Below are 19,819 nucleotides of genomic sequence, written 5' to 3'. Positions count from 1 at the left end.
TCATTCCCAGAGGAAGCACTCTTTGTCAGTTTAGGAACTTCTACAGTACTTATTATCTGACACTCAATCACATGCTAATTTGTATTGTTATCTCAATTTTTAATATGTTGACATCATATTTTCCCCAACCTTGAGAACAAGGTTGGTTTTTTCTCTCATTTTCTACATTCCATAAATAGAGCACATATAGTATTGGATACAAACTATAAAAAGGGGAAAAAAGAGGAAAATTAAAACATTTAAAAGGAGAAGAAAGCATTAAAGGAAAAATAATTTAACTTTCTGTTTCATCAATATTTTTTAAACACCTATTTGAATATATGGATGACAACAGAAGTTTCAACAAACTATAATATATGAAGTTGCAATAATCCCAAAGTACTGATATTCAAAATGGGATAGCCTACAATGACTGATGCAGACTCTTCTCCCATTCATACCCATCCATATGTCATAGTGATTATTTCCTCTGGTGGTTCAGCCGGTAAAGAATCTGCCTGCAATGCAGGAGACATAGGTTCGATCCCTGGGTTGGGAAAATTCCCCTGGAGAAGGGAAAGGTAACTCACTCCAGCATTCTTGCCTGAAGAGTTCCATGGACAGAAGAGTCTGGCGGGCTAGAGCCTATGGAGTAGCAAAGAGTCTGACATGACTGAACAACTAAAACTTTCACTTTGTATTTGTAAAGATAAAGGAATATGAGGGGAGGTTTTAATTTTCAAGTGTTATATGGTCTGAGACCATTAAGTCTGTATGATATTTAATGTGTCAGTATCGATCTCCTCTTAAGATCACATCTATAAAATGGAGATGACAAAACACACCTTCCATATGTCTCACAGAAGGATTACAAAATCAGTGATTTGCATAACTTGCTGAATATTCAGAAGCTAAGAGTCCAGTTGACAAATGACTATTTCCCTTCTACTCTCTTAAGGGAAAAGTAGGAACACTCAAAGGGAAAATTAAAAGGACAGGAAAACTCAATCCCATCCACTTTATTCCTTTTTAAAGATCTCAGATATGTTTGTCTTGAGATGTTCAGATATATCATTTTAAAATGCACACATTTGAGGATTTCAGTTACTTGTTTTTCTGCATTCCCCATTACCAATCAATCTGCTCTAACTATGCAGAATTTCTAACCCTCTTCAAAACAAAGTGCTCTGCAAGTATGACTTATTCTTCTATACAAAGCTACAGGGGGGAAAGGGAGATTACTTAGCTTCTATTCCACCACTCAAAAGGTGGGTTTATCAGACTAAACGGTTTACAAAAGAATTTTAGTAGGTAAATATCAATCTGGCTGCACTTTTGATAGTGATTAATATTCTAGGGCTAATAAAAACTTGTTGGCAAAATGCCCCCAGAAGATGGCATTGTTTACACTATTGTCAGAGAAGAACAGCTGTTTATCCCTGCTACATCCAGAGCTGCCGTATTCTTACTGAAATGTTAACAAATCTTAGACAAATGTCTGCTGTTTAAGGCTCAAATTTGCTCTGAGAACAGGTGTGTTTGAAAAAGAGAAAAAAGCTACAACTGTAAATAGGATTTAAAATGAGGTGCAATTTATATACTAAGTCTGCATATGGACTATTAAATGCAGAGTTCCAATATTTCCTAATAACTTGAAGATCATTCACAGTTTCAGGGCTTCATGTAAAAATTTTCCTTGATTGCCTTTCAATGTATATTCCAAACACATTTTACTGACACAGATAGATTTCAGTCATGCTGTCAGAAAATGGAGCAACATCTTCCATAACTTGGAAACATTTAACTGTTTTTAGAGAGGTATAAAAGGTAAGAGTAGAAGGTAGGAGAGGTGTAAAGTTGCAGTGGAGCATTAAACTCAGTGAACAAAGAACTGTATTCTCGGGTAGTATTTTCTCATTTATAAAAAGAGAGGTCTTGAAATGTTGGTAAAGATGTGGAGCTGGGTAAATCTCACTCACTGCTCGTGGGGAGGCGGGTAAGAATTGGTAACATTGTATAAAACAATTAGCAATACCTACTAAAGTTGAAGATAAGCATTTCCTACAATCCAGAAATCTTACTTTTAAGTATATAATTGAGAAATATGAAGAGACCAATATAAGATTGTATAGTTTATATTGAGAAAAACCTGGAAATAATCTATAGATTCATTAACAGAGAAGTTAAGGAATAAATTGTGGCATGTTCATAAAATAAAATATAATATAGCAGTTGAAATAATTATAACTACTTGTATTGAAATGTATAAATTAAATATATATGTGCATGTATATGTATATACGTATATAAAATGTGAGTTGTTGAGTAAATTGCAAGGTACAAAATGGAAAAGTATGATGCCATTTATGTATTGGCTAAAGACAATCTAAGCAATACTATATATTGTTCAGCAATGTAAATGTATTTTCTAAAATATAAAAACAGTGAACAGGAAGGGAAGTGTTTACTTCTAAATATGGGATCAGGCAAAAATACAAAAGGGACTTAAAATATATTTTTACCATTTTATTTATTTTAAGGTCATATAAATATTAAAGAACATGCAAATCTGGACAATAGTTCTTAGTTTTTCTAGACTATAGTATGCTTAAGCTAGGCACATAGGTGTTTTTAAACCTGGAATCCTGAATTTCAATAGGAAAAGGCAAACCCATGCTTCTAGACTTGGAAACCCAGTCCCCTCCTCACTCAGACCCCTGCCAATTGAGCAGCTTCTTGGATCTCTTCCACTTTGGTATTTTGTGATCTCCTGGTCATGGCCTTTCTCCCACAACTGCAGTCTGTCCTGAAGAAGTGTTCTGGTTGTCCAAAAATCTAGAAACTAACACAATTATTTTCAGGTAGAAGCTTAGAGACAAGAGGATCATTTACTTACAAATGAGAGGACCTCGGAATTCTTCTCGCTATAATAAAATAAGGGTGTCGCTAACCCAATTCTCAATCAACTATAGATTAATATTCCAATGATGTGAGTCCAGCTCTAATCAAAAGCACAAGGCTAATTTCAGGATTCATGCAGAAGCTGCTTGAGTCCCAGCTCAACCTGCCGTAGCTGTGCAGCTGGCGGCTGAGGACCGAGGGTTGTCAGGAATCAACTGTGTAAAATAAGTCTGCATATTTGTTACTGCTGAGGGAAATGGTGGGGGAGGGGTAGGGAAAAGGAGACATCAACTTCCTCTGAAGTGACTCCATCCCTAATGTGATTATAAGCTCAAGTAGAAATCATTATGGCTCCTCATTTTGTTAAGGTTTGACAGTTTTCTGACGGCTTCCAATAAAAACAAAATAAGCTGATTTATGGTCAAGCAGGAGAAACCCCAGTTGTAAACTAGAAGTCAAAGATAAAACCAGGGTTTCTAATAGGGGGCCTTTAGGAAAAAAAACAAAACTACTATTTTCCCATCTTTTTAAATTTAAATCCTATCCAGAGAAGCTTTAAGATCTAGAATTCTATGAGTCAAATAGGACCCCCATCCTGACTCTCATCTACCACACCCGGTCTGTCTTCCCCTCTTTCTCAGATGCCAGGAACCTCCTGGGCTCCGGAACCGAAATCACCAAACACCTTGTGGTACTTGCCCAAAGCTACGTGCCAACAGCGAGGAGAGACACGCAGACCTGGTCCGCCGTCAAAGGATGAGCCACGGGAGATGGGAGCTGGGTGCGGGGTTGGGACCACGTTAAACCGCTATATCAGAAATCCCAATATTACCAATGCCAGTCAGCCTTCCTTTCTAGAGAACAAACCCGGGGCAAATTCAATCGCGTAATTCAATAATTCAAGTCTTCCCTCGCCTCTTAAAAAAAAAAAGAAGAAGAAGAAAGAAAGAAAGAAAACCATCTCGTTGTCAAGCTTTCCAAAGGCAATTCCCTCTTGCTAATGCGTTCTGTCTTCCAATTCCTGTTAGTATCCCTTTAGTATCGTTCTTCGAAAACCTGGTTTAAATTTCAATGCTTGTAAGCATCCCCCACGTTGGGGTGCAGGGAAGGAGGGGAACCAGAGAGACCGAGGCAGAGATGGAGATGTGCGTTCCCTCCCCGGTCCCCTCCAGGTAGCCTGCGCGCACCGAGGCGGCGGGCGGTCGGGGTGGAACGCGCCGGAGCGGGGCGAAGACCCGCCCAGGCTTCTCTTATAGGAGAGAGCCGGGCGGGCCTGGCCGGGGGCGGCGCTGCGCGCCCCATTCGCCTATAAGGAGCTGTCCGCCGCCCGGGTGCTGATTCCAGCTCTAAGGGCTAGCGAGGTGCGTTCGGCTGTCCAGCGAGCTCGGCGCCTGCTGTGGCTTTGGGTCGGGTTTGCACCTTTAAGAAGGGAGGACGAGGAGGAAGAGGCGAGCGAGGAAGGGAAGTGCAAGCCAGCGGCAGTTGCGGGGACAGTAGCTCCATCTGCACCTCCAGAGAAACCCCCGCCACGGTTTCCTGTAGAGCGTTTGGACAAGGGATGGAGTGAAGCCTCGAGTGCCTCTCCACGGGGGGGAGGGTGGGGGTCAGACTGTGCAGAGGAGAAGAGAGAGAGAGAGAAAGAAGAAGCCGCGGCTGGAGCCTGCGAATTTGGAATTCGATTGGGAGGGACCTCTTACTCGGGGGAAATGGATTCTGGACCACGGCTGACCAGCGTTTTCACTTTGTTCTTTTCCGGCTTGTGGCATTTAGGATTAACAGCGGCAAATTGTGAGTACCAGGAGCTTGGGGCGGGTAGGTGAGGTGGGAGACCCTGGCGTTTGGAAAGACACTCAACTGTCCAAGCGTGTTCAATTGTGTCTGCTCTGAGTAGAGGAAAAGGAGGAAAATGCTGATTGGTGTGTTTCTATCTCTCTAACCATCCCAAAAGTTAGCAGAGCTCGAAGGAGCCAGCCCCTCTGGATTTTCTGCCCTTCTTCCCGAATCGGAAAGTTCGGGGGAGAAGGGAAAATTTTCTTGCCTCAGCCTCCCGCCAGCTCCGAGTTCTCTACCTGCCTGATCTCAGCCAGAGCTTCTCCCGGGAAGGGTCCCCAATTCTGGCTGTAGGAATGGGGGCTGATCTTCCAGACACAGAGATGCTCCCAGCCACTGCACTCGGTGACAGCGGTTCCTTTCTGAATGCTGCTGCCTCGCTCCGATTTGCAGTATGCCCTGTGCCTCCCGATCCATGGCTTTCAGCTCTCCCTTAGGCAGAAGGCTCCAGTTGGGATACCCTACAACCAATGGTCATCTGTTTAATAGGGTTGGGAGTTTTGGCCTAAAAGTCATGGGCCGATGTAGTCAAACCACAAGACCAATGGCTGCCCCTGTTATAGGAGAAAGCTTTGATGCACACTCCACCCCCAAAATCTTTGTGCCAAAGAACACATAATGAGTATGCACTAAGTGTACACTCTGCCATCCAAGCTCTAACCTCGGCAAGTGAGGGGCATTTAATTTAATAGGCAGGAAAGCTGGACACCTGGGGATCCGCCACCTGCACTGTGTATTTAAAGAACTCAGTTCGTCAAACTTGAATAAATTGCTGGAGCCATCAGAGGTGCAAGCTCAATTTCTCAGCTGCCTCTCTAGACAGAGAAAGGGAAGTTTTTCCAGCTCTGAAAACTCCTAAATGAAGAAATAATGCAATTAAGCCATCTGTGTTGTTTCCAAAGATGGTTTATTAAGTTTCCTCAAAGTTCTGGGTTTCCTGCCTTATCTACTAACTTCATCATGAACCTCAGTAATATCTAACCAAATTCGAACTGTTCTGATACTTTTTTCTTATTTTTGTGGTGTGAACCATCACTGTTGGAGAAGAGTAGGAAGGCCACTTCCTATTTACAAGTTCCTCTACCTCACTTTCCACCCTCTTAATCCGAAAGGTCCTTAAGAAAGAGATACTCAGTACCTCAAGGGAAAACAATTGGAAAATGTTTACTGATAATGATCCAAAGCTGACCCAGTGCTCCTATCTGTGATTAGAAGTTTTGGGGCTCTGAAATTGATAGTTAGTGGAAATGGATTATAAAGATTTTTGTTATAAAATCTATATTTCAAAGGTATGCTGAAGAGGTCAGCCTCTTTAAAGGGAAGGAAGCAAAAGGCCTTAGTTCAGAAATTATTTCAGAGAATAGGTAAGGACAGGGTGAAATCTAATATTTCTCTCCTCTTTCTCCTCCTCTCCTCCCCACATCCTCCTGCTTCCCTCCCACCCCCCACTTTTTTTGTTTTTCTTTTGTAAGTAAAATTGTTCCCATGGTGCTGTAGAAAAACATCTAAGTGGTTCAGTAAGAGGAAGTTAGGCATGGTGCTTTCTTTCTCTAACTCCTAGAACACTAGAGGTCAGTATTGTCCTAATGATGCAAAGGTGTGGCAGTAAAATAGCTGTGCTTTTCCTCTAGCACATACACCTATCTGAAAACAGTTAATATTTTGAAGATCTATGAAGAAAAAATGAGGAATAAGGGTGAAATAAATAGAACATGCTCTAGAGGAATATGGTTTGGGCTTCCTTATGTAGCATCTTAAGAGCAAGGGAAAAAAAATAGGATGAGTTTTTCTGTAAATTAACTGAATTATAGTTAATGTTACAATAATGTTCATAAAACCTAAATGGTATGAGCTTAAGGCTCATGCTTATCATTACTGATGCAGCAATAAAGCTAATTCTAGGCATTTAAAATAAAACCTTGTGATAATGAGCTTTAGTATTTCATCACTGACAGTGTAATTTCCCTATTTCCAATCAGCATTTCAGTTGAACGCATGCTGCTTGCTAAATATATGGGGATTAGTGTTCTTAAACAGTAATGTTAAATGTTTTTATTTTGCCAAACAAAATGTATTAATTCAGTGAACAATAGAATAGCAGCAGAAAATTACTTTGAATTCAGTTCTGGTGGTCTTCCAAACCTGTGATGCAGAACCTCTAAGGAAAAAAAAAAATAAAAAATTAACATTCCACAATTCCTCCAGACTTCTGTTGTCCACATACTTAATCCATTTTTTATAGTGCTTTTGTTTCTTTTTTAGCTACAACCTATTAACACTTATATGCATATATTGACAAAGAGAGATCTTTTAACTTGTCAGTTTTTGTAAGTTTATAGATAATTTGGAAGATTTTCCCCAGGATTATTATTTCTATATTTTGAAATAATACTTCAAGTCATTTGTGACAGTACTCTTGGAAATGGATTATTTACCCAAGATGCTCCATGGTATACTTGTGAACTTTGTTCAACTAAAAACAACTTTTAATTGTTTCTAATCTCCTGGCAACAATTTATTATTGTTGGTGCTGTTTGTGTGTGTTTAATTTTCTCATAATCTGACCGAAACTTGGGCATTTAGGTACAAGGGAAAAATGAATTCTTGCCCAATTATAGGTCTTATAAGTTTCTAATTAAACAAAATTAAAATAAAGTCAGGTTAGAAGGCCAGCTACAGTATAGATAATATGAATCTGTGCAGAGAACATAATTACCAACCAGTAATAAAAACTCTGGAAATTCCCCCATTTCGGATTTTCAGGATATTAAACAGCTACATTACTTCCTTTGGGTTTACCCTGAGGGAATTAGTTAATTTCAAATGTAGATATGATAGGCCAGTGTTAAATGAAAAAAACATTTTACATATAATATCAGCTCCTTTGACATAAGAAGAAATGACGTGACTTGATAGTTGGTTAGAGTGAACCTAGGATTTTGAAATGACAAAAGTTCTAGCCCTAGTTATGCCACAGCTAAGATGCCAAACACCCATCAGGTGATGCATCATTTCTGGTCTCACAGCTCTAGTATAAAATAGCAACTGAGATATGTATCTACTCCCAAATAGAATAGCAGCTCAAATTTTACAGAGGAAATTCTTCAAACAGGTATGTTAAAAGACATGCTTGCATTCAGAAGACAAGAGGAATGCAGGGGACACTTTTAGGGTCACTGTTCACTTTATTTTACAATAATTGGATGTTATTTGATTATAAAAAGCCTTAATTCTGACCAGTCACTTGAATGATCTCTAAGCATCTTTTCTCTTTGTTGCTACATATTAGGTCCACACAGATAACAGCCAGAAGAGAGAAATCGAAACTCTTTACTCCTTTCATCACAGGCAGAACTTTATCGAAAATGTAGGAAGATGTCAATCATATTCCTAAAGACCTTCAAATAAAGAGACGCACTGTACCTTGAGTTTTCTGAAGCTTATGCACAAACCCAATCAATACATAATATTATAAATAAACAAAGACTAGATTCTTTTTAGCAGGAAAGTGTTTGCCATTTACTTTTTTTGTGGCATTTACATTGCAGTCATCAGAAGTGAATATTGCTCCCTTGCAAGAGTCCTGAAGATTTTCCTATGGTTGAATGGGCTGGTCTTTGACTATCCAGATGAATTCTTTTCCCTTTCTCTTCACATAATCCCCGTCTCCAAACCAGATTCATATTTCCACAACTGGAAAACAGAGAACCTGGACTAGCAATTATCATACAAGGGTATACACTTTTAAAAAGTCAGTTTCTGTAAGAATCACCTTAACTCACCCCCACGTCTTATTCTTATTCTAATGAATGACTGACTATCCTCTAAATTGCAGCTTTCTTTTCCCAGCTTCTTTTGCCTTTCCTTTCTTTAATGGGACCCAGTTTTCCTTTACTAGATTGCTTTATTTTTCAGTGCATGCCCATTTGTTACAAAACAAAATAATGTGATATCATTAAAAATGTTCCTAAAATTTTGGTTTTAGTTGGTGAACAAAAAGCTCTTTATCTTGTATGCCAGAACTCTGCTGAAATATGACCTATATATACAAGCCTAATTATCCTTGTCATGTAGGACAGTGGGGAGATGGTCTAGTTAGCTGAAAGGTTAGAGTACAAATATCATTCACTCCAAAAGGCTTTATTTTGAAGTTTCAGGGTTCTCATTAGACACTTCTGGATGATAGTACTCAAAACTGTTAAGCAATTATACTTAGAATAACAATATAATAGAATTTTAATTCCTACTAGCTGCTAGCTGCTATGGAGTTAGTATCTCCCAATCCATGTGCTGTGTTCATGCAATTTGTCAAGGAAGCACAGCTAGGTAGACTTTATTAAATCCAGTTTACAGATGAGTAAATTTAAGGTTGCTGCTGCTGCTAAGTCGCTTCAGTCGTGTCTGACTCTGTGCGACCCCATAGACGGCAGCCCACCAGGCTCCCACGTCCCTAGGATTCTCCAGGCAAGAACACTGGAGTGGGTTGCCATTTCCTTCTCCAATGCATGAAGTGAAAAGTGAAAGTGAAGTCGCTCAGTCGTGTCCGACCCTCAGCGACCCTATGGACTGCAGTCTTCCAGGCTCCTCCGCACATGGGATTTTCCAGGCAAGAGTACTGGAGTGGGGTGTAAGGTTAACAGACGTTAATAATTTTCCCAAGATCATAAACTTAAGGAATGAAAAAAATCAGGATTTGGAACGGTATCTGTCTATCTCCAAAGATCAGACTCTTTACAAGGTATGAAATTAATCCCCATGCATTCTGATGGGGTCTGTGTGTGCGCATCTGAACAAAGTTGCCTTGGTATCTCTATAGTTAGTCTCTGCAGCTCTATGCATGACAAAAGCCGTGGAGGCAGCTCTTCCCACCAGAACCAGCTCCTGAGCTTTACCTTAATCTACATTTGATGCAAGATGCCAGACATTGCAATAGTCAAAGATTGGAAGCCTTATATCTGGGTGAACACCAGATGTTCTGTTTTTCTTTTACAAGTTTCAGATTAAAACTTGATAAGGAAAGGATATAGCCTTGAAGATGTGATGTGTGTGCAAACACACATACATACACAATACCATAAAAAGGTACCTCTGTTGGTATCATGTCTCATAAGTCAATAGATGTCAGACAAAACTATTAATTAAATAGCAGGTATAAGCTTCCTTTCTCAGTGTTGGGCTGGTCCTGAACAGGCTCTGCCTAATACTATAAATTTCATCCAAATTACTCCTCCCATATTGTCTAATTTCCAGTTTCTGGAATCCTGTATTCTACAGACAAACCATGCTTTCTCATGTTTTCTTGTGTTTATTGGCATATGTCTGTCTACTTGGTTGAGAATGTCCTTTCACATTTTTTATCTTCTATCACTTTCTCCATCTCCTCCCCCGGAAAACATACACACTTTCCCCAGGCTAGGTCAAATGTCCCTGTATATTACTACTATGTTTCCATAGCATTTCCAGTCCTTGTCTCCCCAATTAAATGTGCATTTCCCTAATTATCATATTTTATCTGAATATCTATAATCAATGCCTAAAATATATGGATGAGAGAAGAAATGAATGGGTTCCAACTAAAATTTTTCATTTCTAAACCAAAATCTTTCTATGGTCCCACTGCTAGAGTCTTTTGAAATGCCTAAGTTTATGTTTGCTTGTTTGTTTTTTCAAATAAAAAGTATTACTTATTCTAGTTTTGGAACTGTTAAGAAGATGTTAGAATATGCAGCTTTTAAGTGAAAGAGTGGAAATGTAGATCATTTGGTTGGATTTGGAGCTGAAGAGTGGGCTTCTGCATTTACACAAGGCTGCATATTTCCATGAGTTCATTGCTGACATGATCTTATTCCTGTGTCAAATGACTCTTTGTTCCTAAAAGAGAACATCTTCCCATTCTTTGACCTTAAAATCAAGTTTGAGCTAATTTTATTAACTTGCTTTTGCAGTTTTAATGAGTGTTTTCTGTATAGTCTGAAAATACACAGATATATATTGATATAAAAATCCTTCTTCATAACTCAGTGTTCAGTATAAAGAAGAAAAGTTTAGATTCTATTTAATGGGGTTTTAGTCATAAACTACTGGAAAGATCTTATCTAATTACCAACCTACAATACTGCCCTGATAACATAATCCTGAGTCTCTGATATCATCTTCTTATGCTGTGGTTGGGAGAAGATTTAAGTGTTAAGAGTTTGTGTATGTTACTCATTTGAAAAATTTTGTTGAAGAAATGAGTCCCAACAAAAAGTTCTCTTTGTTAAAGTCAAGTTTTTCTATGAACCTGGAGGAATAAAGACGCATTAAAAGATAGAGGCCATGACCTCAAGGAACTTTATACATGAGCAGCCAGCAAAATAAATCTTTAATCACATCAAAGTGATAAATGCTATAACAAAGGTAAGCACAGGTGAGCATCTCAAACTGGCTGGGGCATCGATGCAGGCTCTCTGAGGGAAACAGAATATAAGCCAAGACTTAAGAGTCAGACTTCCCAGCTGGGGAAAGGAAGGGAGGTATTAGAGGCTTTTTGTGTTGTAGTGATTAGTTGCACATGACTCATAGGCCTACAGATAGAAGAAAAAACTGGACAAGTAGGTAAACATGGGAGTCTTTGATTTTTACTGTGAAAACTATAGTGGGTCATCAAAATATTTTGAACATGTAATTAAACAATACATAATCAGATTTTTATGTTTAAAAAATCACTGTTTGAAGGAAAAATTAAAATGAGTGAAGGCTAGTCATAAGAAAACCAGTGAAGAGCTTATTACAATAACACAGGTGATAATTAATAAGGGCCTAAGGAGGAAAGTTTCAGAACCTGCAAAGGTCATAAAGAATCAGAAAGAAAATCATGAGCCAAGTAAATTCAAAACCAAGGAATCTATGAGCAAGTAAACTCACAGAAGGCACAGATTTGTGGTTAAAATGTATTTTATTGCAGCTTCCATTGTTTTTGACAAATGAGAACTGTAGGTACTAGAAAAGGTGCTCAGTTCTCTGAAATGAAGTTCTTCTCAGTGAATACCAAATGACCATATTCTCAGTGCAGTATATTTCATATTTGCATGACACCATATAGCACATGCTGTCTGTATCCATCATCCTGATGCATCTTGCAGTCTGTAAATTATGCTGGTTTTTGTCAGCAGAGTGAGAACTAGTCATTAAGGAAGGAGCAATTAAACCTCAATCCCCCACCTTCTCATCCCCCTCTGGCAGGGAGGTAAACCAGGGATCATAACTACTATCAGTGGCTGCTCTGGGGAAGGAGAAACCGGGGAAGTTGGGTGTGCCAGGTTGATTTGCCATCATTGGTAATTGATTTGCTGGCATAAATTCCACATCTCTACATTTCTAATTGCTTTTGTGCATATTCTGGGGGGTTGATTAATGCCATCTGTTCCTTGGATCAGCTGAATTGATTGAGTTTTAAAGGATGACAACATCAATGTTGAAGATAGAAAGAAAGTGAAGGAAAATGCCAAAACATCCCTTGTGGTGCATATTATTTTTAACTATCCACCTTTGGAAGCAGATACATCCTTCTGAAGACAGTCCGAGGCAAATAGCAGTCTAAAGAGATTTGCCTAACAGACAGATGCTTGTAGGTGTTAGTCTAGGCCACGGTTTGCTGAATATATGCGTTTGGTCCGCTCTCCTCTGCCATCCTTCCTCTCTTCCCCAGTCCTCCTCTCTGTCATGTGGCCAAGTATTTCGGGTAATACCATTGGCTTTTCCCTGATTATGTTAAGATGTGAAAAGAGGGGAGAAAAATATCTGTTGCATTCTGATGCTGCCTTGCTAAATATGTAGGCACAGTCACCAAATGTGAAACCTCCCATCAAAGCCTATTCTAAGAGCAGTCCTGACAGAGATCTACCACCCACTGCACTTGGGAAAGCCCACTGAATTCCAATACCCCCACCCATCTGTCTGCAAACAACTCTTCTACTAACTCCATTGGTCCCTGAATCGGTAGATATGAAAGAAAGCCTTCGGTTTCATAGAGAAGCCTTAAAACACAGAGCCTCACTGGGAGAGAAAATATAAGAATTTAAATCTGTACTGAACTCCACTTGACTAAGAGAAACAGAAGAAACACTTCTAGAAGAGATAGAGCCCAGTGTCTGAAGGAAAGGGAGAGGATGATCTGAGCTGGGGAAGGGAAAACAGGAAGAATGTTCAGAATGTCCAAGACAAGTGTCACCCACTTCCTGATTTTGCCCAGGCTGACCCTCTGTATTGCAAGTGTGAAAGTACTACAGGTGGGAAATTGGGAGGTGATAAAGGACATTAGAAAGGGCACAGGTCCCACAGTTCTGGGTCGATGTGACTCTCACTCAGGATTCCCTATGGATACTAACATGAGCCTTGTAGTGACAGTGTCAGTATAACATGAGTTACTCTGTATAAAACACACATGACTTGTTTTTATAATTGTTAATGAATCCCAACATGGATGCTCTCAAAATCAGTTACAATAGTAATTGGGCAAAGACAAGAACATTTCCATTCCCAAGCAAAGTTGGAAGGGCTCACTCTCTCTTCATCAGAGAGCTAAGTAATTGCCGAGGCAAAGGGTTAGAGGGACTGTAGGTAGAATTGGTCTCCACATGATAGAGACCCACCTGGGTTCCTCATGCTGCCTCACTAAATACGTAGGCAGGGTCACCAAACGTGAAACCTCCCATCAAGGACTTTTCTGAGGGCAGTCCTGACAGAGATCTACTACCCACTGCACTTGGATAAGGTGCAATCAGGTATGATCTCTGCTTCTGGGTTTTGGCCACTGAAATGCTTACTACAAACCTCATTAAGGAAGTGGAGAAAAGAGCTGCCCCTAGAAAAGAAAAGAGCACACCCTCTCCAGAAAACCCTGGCAGAAGATGTCAGTATTAGGGGAGAAGCATCCTTGAACAGACCTTGAGAAAAAAATCAGTGAACCTGAGCAGGAATATATATAGTGTTCCTAATAGCCTAGGCTCTCCATTTGCAGGAGACTTGAGCAGATGGAAGTTAATTCTGCTGGTCAGGAGAGCTGTACTTTCCTTCTGGCTACTGCTGAAGCCTCCTTTTGGTGAATCTTTAGTTCAAGTATTCTTCTGTTCTTGTAAATGTTGGGTTAAAATTGGGTGCTGCTACAATACCTGATGAATTATAAATGCTAATCTATCTTCAAGTGCATCATTCATTCATTCATTCAAATGTACTTATGAAATGCCTACTGTGCATTTATTTCTCTGTATAGTCATGAAAGCCTATTGCTATTGAAAACCAGCTGATGGAGGGAGAATTGGATTGGTGTCCATATAACCCCAAAACAGCAACAACAAAAAATAACAGTATCTCTTCAAATCAAAGTCATGGCAGTGGGATCCTCCACTCTAGTCTTGTTCAGTGTATTAAGCACCTCTCTTCTCTTCCCGAGTCTTTTCTCTCTGCTTCCTTATCTTCAGCATTTCTTCCCCTTCATGCTTAATTTGCCATCTTTGCAATGCCCTTCCTTTCTTCCTTCCACTCTCCTCCCTCCCTTCCCCACAGTCTTCTACTCCTATCCCTTCCTCTCTTCTCTACCTCCCCTCCCCTTTCAGTCTCCCTTCTTTCACTCTGCCTGTTTCATTTAATGTTTAGTGATTTTTTTGGTTGTTTTACGGCCAAGGCTAATGCTCTTTAAACTTTGCCATTGAAGTGCTGCTTGCCAGGAAAAAAAAAAAAAAAAGAGTGCACAGAACCCAGGGGAGTCTGAGAACTTAGCTTCACGTGGCTGCTGAAGCATGTAATTTCTTGAATTTTTTTCTTAAACACTCAGACAAATCTGCATTCCATTCCATATTGCATCCATGTGTAAATTACAGGAAAAATATTTTCCCACAATCTCTGGTTAAAAATTGATGAGCAAAATTGATTTACTTAACCCATGACAAAGGGCTGCATACACCCAGGGGCACAAGTCTAAGCTTTCTGGCTCTTTATCCCTATTTATGCCTTCTAGGATTCCTGTATGAAGAAGTACAACTTCCCTGTCTTACCTCTCATTTAGGAACAGGTAGCTTCCTTTCTCATTAAATGTGATTGGTCTGTGAGCTGCAAATTATAATTCATCAATAATGGGAGGTGAGAAGAGCTTATAGATTCACATGAGGAAAGGAAACCCACAAGCCTACTTGATGAACAGAAATGGAACTTCGGGAGGGGCTGTGGGTAAGAAGTCTTCTCAGCTTCACTCTGAGTCTGTGTCCCACCCCATGGCAGTCACCTGGCACGTGCTCCACATCCATGGAGCTTACCTTTGAGTAAATGAGCTCTTTCAAGTTACAGGATTGGGGTCAATGAGGGCAGGTTTTTTGTTTATTTCTTTGTTTTTTAAAGAAAATTGGAAGCAGGCTGAGCTTACCAGGATATTAAAGGAGAGATTAATGCTTCTCCTTCTACAACAATCAGGAACTGTTCAATAGTCACAAGAAATGAAATCACCAGATTTAATTCACCAGATCAGAAGGTCCCAACATTAGAGATGAGAGATAAAGTTAAATGATGTGTTTCTTCCTGAGCAGAGCTTCCAACGATACACTTCATCCCAATGGTTGTACCTGATGGGCTCATTCTATTCCTCCCCACAGTCTGATGCAATACTTATCATCCTCCCCATTCTAGGACAAACATGAGTCAGCTTGGACAGTCAGATGATTTACCCATGATCAAATAACTTTCATGTGGTCACACTAGGATGATAACCCATATTTCCCTGACACCAGAGTCCATATCTTTTTTACACACTCAATTCAGTTCAGTTGCTCAGTCTTGTTTGACTCTTTGCGACCCCATGAATCTCAGCATGCCAGGCCTCCCTGTCTATCATCAACTCCTAGAGTTTACCCAAACTTACATCCATCGAGTCAGAGATGCCAGCCATCTCATCCTCTGTTGTACCCTTCTCCTCCTGCCCCCAACCCCTCCCAGCATCAGGGTCTTTTCCAATGAGTCAACTCTTTGCATGAGGTGGCCAAAGTATTGGAGTTTCAGCTTTAGCATCAGATCTTCCAATGAACACCCAGGACTGATCTCCTTTAGGATGGAATGGTTGAATCTCCTTGCAGTCCAAGGGACTCTCAAGAGTCTTCTCCAATACCACAGTTCAAAAGCATCAATTCTTTGGTGCTCAGCTTTCTTCACAATCCAACTCTCACATCCATACATGACCACTGGGAAAACCATAGCCTTGACTAGACGGACCTCTGTTGGCAAAGTAATGTCTCTGCTTTTTAATATGCTATCTAGGTTGTGTTGTGCCCAAGTCGCGAAATCTCCCAGGGAGCCTATATCCGATGCAAAAGCAAGAGAGTTTTTATTACGAAGCTCGAGCTGGGGCTCCCACCGTTACCGATGCAGTGGCTAAGGAGAGGAGCCCCGAGCTCTGGGTTACATTGCTTATATAGGGTATTCTCACGCAAAAACTTTGAAAAACGGGAGTTTCTGGGTTGGGAGATGTCTAATTGGTTACCTTCTGTGGAAGGGTTAGGTGTTGGGTTCTAATTGGTTCCCATTTCCTGGGCTTAATTCGAATTTCCCAGGCAGGTCATAAGTCCTGAACGTAAAGTCAGGAGATCCTGATCTGGGATCTAATTGGCTCGCAGGTGGTGGGGTGAAGTCAGGGGATTTCCAAAGACTCTTTCCTCAGAACTCTAAAATGGAGTCTTCTTTAACAAAATGGGGTGGCTTAGGTTCTTCAGTTGGTCATAACTTCCCTTCCAAGGAGTAAGCATCTTTTAATTTCATGGCTGCAATCACCATCTGCAATGATTTTGGAGCCCCCCAAAATAAAGTCTGCCACTGTTTCCACCATTTCCCCATCTATTTCCCATGAAGTGATGGGACCGGATGCCATGATCTTAGTTTTCTGAATGTTGAGCTTTAAGCCAACTTTTTAACCCTCCTCTTTCACTTTCATCAAGAGTCTATTTAGTTCTTCACTTTCTGTCATAAGGGTGGTGTCATCTGCATATCTGAGGTTATTGATATTTCTCCCGGCAATCTTGATTCCAGCTTGTGCTTCTTCCCACTGCTTTCTTGAACTGGAAGCTAAGGTTGAGCTACTCTTGAACTTGAGATGGTCAACCTTGCAGACCTAGTCTTTCTCTGTGATCCAGCGTAAGAAAAACCTTATCAATCTAGACCTACAGATTTCTCCCCCTTGCACAGGTCATCTTATTCTAACTTTGCTGGCATCACTTCCCCCATAGCTAGAAGTCTTCATAGCAAATAGTTTCCTGTTTCTGAAAGTTGATTTTCTTATTCACTAAAGCTTATACCATTAAATAGTGGTCTTGAGGAGCCTGAGATGAGCCCAGTTTTAATGCCTCTGTCCCTGTCTCATACTCCCTAGAGACCTTCCTCACAGATTTCAGTAGTTTCAGCACTACATCATACTGTAGCCCTCCTAGACTTTATCAGATGGATGTTCTGTTTTTATTTTTGTTTTTTAAAGTTGGTGCTGATAAGAAAACCCCTATTTGTGATGTTTAGATCACAGATTCTAATAATGCAAGGATTGGACTGCATTAAGATCCATTCTCGTCCTTGGGGTAAGCTGCAGAGTTCACCCTATATCCGGCCCCCAACCTCCTTTCCCCCAGTGGGGATGGATAGGAGGGAGGGTTTTGAACAAGCATATGCTGAATGACATTACTCTTCACCACAGATGAGGTCCCATGATGAGCACTGTCTCTATGGGCCTCAGAGAGTCTGCAAGGCAGAGAACCACCTGTTGTGTCCAGTTTCCTTTCATCACCAGTCACCAGGAAAGCCAGGCCAGGGGATTCTCTGCTTTATTCTCTAGCTCCCCTGCTTGTGTCCCTTCGACTTGAGCTATTATTTAGCTTAGTTGTGAGGTCTCTGTCTCCTCTGTCCTGTTTTTCAGCTATTTTCTTGTCTCAGCAAACCTCCTTGCTTAGGTTTGAAGAGGCTAAGCAATTTGTTCAATGGTCAGCATCCTCACCGTCAGAGAAGCTTTGCTTTTCCTCTTCCAACCATAGAGCCATCAGGAAAGGACATGGAGTATCCCGAAGTCATTCACACTGAGGCAATGAATCAGAGCTGTGTTCTAGCTCTCCAAAAGAAGGAGTGCTCCAGGGAATAAGACATTAAATATTAAAACTTATTTTAGGAGGAGAACACTATGGTTTCTAAGATTAAATCTTATGTATAATTTTTATGTAAAATAAATTGCACAGATGACAGCTTTGCAGGATATGAGGAGAGGAGATGCAAAATCCTATCACTCAACCTACTCTTCTCTCCTGATTCTTCAGGCAAGTAGCACACAAAGCCTCCTGCCTTACCTATAATTGTAGGACTCTCCAAGTTCATAGTTTCATGCAAAAGTGATGAGGCATATGAAGGTTTTAAGAAAAAGTGGGGGTAGCGGGCTCAATGGTGGCCAACACTTGGCTGCTGTGCAGCCACAAGGCCACCCTGGATGTTTGTCACAGGAGACACACTTTCAATTTTCTTTTAGGAAGAGACCCTGGAGTAGGAAATTGCAACCCACTCCAGTATTGTTGCCTGGAGAATTCCACAGACAGAGGATCTTGGTGGGCTATTGTCCATGGAGCCACAGAGAATCAGACATGACTGAGCATACACAGACAAATACATACATTCTTTCATATGTTATTTTCCATTCTGGTTCATCACCATCGATTATGGATATTGAATATAGTTCCCTGTGCTATACAGAGGGACCTTGTTGTTTATTCATTCTCTACAAAATAGTTTGTATCTGCTAACCCCAAACTCCCAATCTATTCCTCTGCCACCCGCCTCCCCTTTGGCAACCACAAGTTGGTTCTCTATGTCCCACTTGTGGGAGAAATGGACATTTGGCTCCAGAATTGAGGCCCTCTTAGTGTTCCCTAATGTTAATGAATGTGACTAGACATTGTGAAAATACACATATGAAATTCAGTTTTACCCTATCTGGATTCAGGCTTAGTTTCCAGTTCTGGTTGGAGTGTTATTGTCACCACAGGCATACACATTTCCTTAGTGTACCATTCATTAGAAAATCACATTGCATTAGATCTACACTGTACTTACATATGAGTGAAGTCCAAATGCTCCTGCTCTCCATTCTTTTATTTGTTTAAATTGGACCTATTGCTTTATTTTCCTTCTTTATCTATTTGGCCATGCTCCATGGCTTGCAAGGTCTTAGTTCCCTCACCAGGGATTAAATCCAAGCCATGGCTGCGAAAGCACTGAGTTCTAACCACTGGACCACCAGGGAACTCCCTATTCTGTATTCTCAATAGAATTCAATATAAGTATTTATGATGCTATATGTACATGGATATATATGTGTACACACAACTATATGTATACACACAACTATATGTATACACACAACTATATGTATAATAAATTTGAGATATCATTAGTTTTCTTTCATAGTTAATGTGCTAGGTACAATTTTACATGTGCATGCATACTATGTGTACTGTTTATTCTGGAAAATGTCATAATTTATTATCCCCCAAGGTCAATATTGACTTGGGTGTCACTTCTGTGAATATTTACCTTTCTAGATAATGAATTGAAATGGGCATTTGGATAGAAATTAATATCCATTTATTTTCTGAAATCAAATGTGTTCTGCCATGAGAATGGATAAATGCTATTGGGAGGTGTGCAGACGTGTCCCATTGTGGAGGCTCTGTTTTCAGCGTGGTGCTCAGGAAGCAGCCTTTGCATTCTGATTTACTTTGGTTGGGGGTTTTTAATAGTTCTTTCACATGATTCTTTTACTTAATGGACAGAATGCAAAACTTCAGATATATTCAGCTTGGCATTTCAGAAACATAATCAGGAGATAATGATACTTGTGCATATGGGTAATAAGTATATATGGAATTAATGAGCACTTTAGTTTTGGGATTTATTTAGGACAAACTAGTTCCCTGAGAGACACAAAACTCCTTCAACAATGATTTAATTCAATGAAAAATACAGGGAGAGGCAGGAAATTACAAAGTGTTTCCTTTGGTTTTGAGCTATTGACTTAATGCTTTCAAAAAAAATTTGATGTGTTGTGTGTTTTGGAGGTATG

At 40.2% G+C, this 19,819-nt stretch overlaps 1 protein-coding gene across 2 annotated transcripts in view; it reads left to right on the top strand.

The window, feature by feature from the left end:
- Positions 1–4,237: 4,237 nt before the first annotated feature.
- The window catches only part of CNTNAP5 (contactin associated protein family member 5), a 1,071,087-nt gene continuing 1,055,505 nt past the window's right edge, over positions 4,238–19,819 (top strand). For both annotated transcript variants that reach the window (XM_040228920.1, XM_040228919.1), the window contains exon 1: positions 4,238–4,668. In XM_040228920.1, the coding sequence (XP_040084854.1) occupies positions 4,587–4,668 (82 nt within the window). In that variant the 5' untranslated portion in view covers positions 4,238–4,586. The remainder of the gene's footprint in view (positions 4,669–19,819) is intronic.

Source organism: Oryx dammah, unplaced genomic scaffold, assembly GCF_014754425.2.
Source record: "Oryx dammah isolate SB20612 unplaced genomic scaffold, SCBI_Odam_1.1 HiC_scaffold_27, whole genome shotgun sequence".
Classification (NCBI taxonomy): Eukaryota; Metazoa; Chordata; class Mammalia; order Artiodactyla; family Bovidae; genus Oryx; species Oryx dammah.
Note: the sequence above shows the minus strand (reverse complement) of the source record. Positions and strands in the feature narration are given on the sequence as shown.